At 42.7% G+C, this 1962-nt stretch overlaps 1 protein-coding gene across 1 annotated transcript in view; it reads left to right on the plus strand.

Moving 5' to 3' along the window:
• Positions 1-1264, plus strand: part of LOC107695702 (uncharacterized) — an 8934-nt gene extending 7670 nt beyond the window's left edge. The window contains exon 4 of the mRNA XM_016495721.1: positions 211-1264. Within this exon, the coding sequence (XP_016351207.1) occupies positions 211-1083 (873 nt within the window). The 3' untranslated portion in view covers positions 1084-1264. The remainder of the gene's footprint in view (positions 1-210) is intronic.
• The last annotated feature ends 698 nt before the right edge of the window (positions 1265-1962 follow it).

The following is a 1962-nucleotide window of genomic DNA, read 5'->3' on the forward strand; positions in this document are numbered from 1 at the left end:
CTTTGTAACTTTGCAGATCTTTTTTATGCTCAAACAGCAACATTACAGACTAACTAAAGTTGAAAAAGTGGAAAAGCATAATAGCACCCCTTTAAATAATTTAATAAAATATAATTAAAAAAAATTAATATTAATGTTTCATATATTATTATTATTATTATTTCTCATCAATATATAGATTGTGGGCTTAATTAAATCTTTATTTCCCAGAGATCGTTGCAACAAGGAGCCAGTCCTCACAGGAGGTGGATGCACCAGCGGGTTGGTGTTCCCATTCGCGCTCCTCAACACCCTCCGCGTGTCGGCATCCGCCTTCCCGACCCATCCACCACTGGGACGACGTCCCAAAAACCAGCCCCCCCTGCACGGGTTCAAAACGTGACCAACCAGCCCTCACCTCCTCCCCAGCGGAGCGGCCTGGACCCTGGAGCCTTGAGCGGCCTGCAGGAGCAGATCCAGCTGTTGGGCTCCGAGCTGAGAAGTTTGGGACTGGCGTTGAGGATGATGGTGGACCATCAGGGCCGACTGGAGAGAGAACAAGCCCAGCAGACTCAAGTCCAGAAGCAGATCCTCAGCACCCTGCAAGATCTCGCATCCAAATTCGAGCCTCTGCAGTCCACATCTGCGCCAGCGTTACCAGTGTCTTGTTCCCTGGCCTCCTCTGCACCCTTTGGCCAGACTGTGACCGGTCAGGGCGCTTACGCTCAGTGCAGCCAAGCTCAGACACGATACAACGAAATCCATGATTCTGGTCTAGAGAGCATTGAGGTGTTTTCTCTAGACCAGCTCAGCCCACCCAGCATGAATGGGTTTCAGCAGTGCCCAACCTCCGGGGGGCCCCCGTTCACCCACACACAAGCACGCACGCCGACATTCACGCAAACCCACACTCAAACATTTGCACCCCAGTACACACAGCCGCACACAGCCTCCTTTACGGGGATGGATAATAAATCAGTAGACATGCCCTCCACCAGTGCAGACGGGTCATTCCAGGCCTGTAGCCCCCCTAACCAGTCCTCTAGTCTTCCGGTTTCGCCACACGAGCCCGAGCTGAACATCATTAAGGTGGAGAACGTCTAAGAAATGGCTCAAATTTGGTCTTCACGGTCCAAATACTTTGGGCTACAGTGTATTTTATTGTACACAACTGTTTTAGCTTTCCAGAGATGGAAACTCGTACGAAGTAAAAAAGTTTCCCATGTTTTCAGTTTTATTTAATTGTATACAATAATTTTGTCTTTTTATATGAAATGAAAATAAATATCAGTAGACATAGTTTGTGCTGTTATTTTTGAATTTCTGTTTATTTAAGCACAGGATCGAAACCACAGTATCATAGTAAAACACTCATTGGTTTAGAGAATGAAACCCTGAAAACAGCAATAGTTTGTTGAATTATTATTTTTAGATGTTTAATACAGGTATGGTCTATTCTAATGTTTTAAGATTGAAATAGGAATGAAACATCTGTTTTAGAAATAAATATATGATGGTATGACTACATATATATATTTTTAAATGCTTAGAAATCAGCATTAAAACAAGTATAATAAATGAAAGAAGACTGAAACTTTTTTTCTGACCTTAAATGGACATACAAAATAACTCGCCTATGCAACTTTTTTTGGTAGAATTTGACAAAATGTTAAATAATGATAGAGTACAACATAAATATTCCAAATCGTATTTTTGCCCTAGCCTGAATCACTACGGTAAGCCTATGAGATGTAATTGTATTTTAGAGCTGTCTGGACGGATTTCTGGGAGAAACTGCATACATCCGTCATTCTACGTGTGTTTACCACATATCAGTAAATGAAAAAAAGACAGTCAGGTTACTACTAAATGCAGTGGAAGGAGTCGTATAGCAACTGGAAGCCACAACAAATGAACGTCGAACCAAAATGAGTTTGCAAGCAAATAGTGAGAGCGACAGAGCCGCTAATAGGCTACTTTTAG

Source organism: Sinocyclocheilus anshuiensis, unplaced genomic scaffold (assembly GCF_001515605.1).
Source record: "Sinocyclocheilus anshuiensis isolate Anshui unplaced genomic scaffold, SAMN03320099.WGS_v1.1 scaffold1075, whole genome shotgun sequence".
Classification (NCBI taxonomy): Eukaryota; Metazoa; Chordata; class Actinopteri; order Cypriniformes; family Cyprinidae; genus Sinocyclocheilus; species Sinocyclocheilus anshuiensis.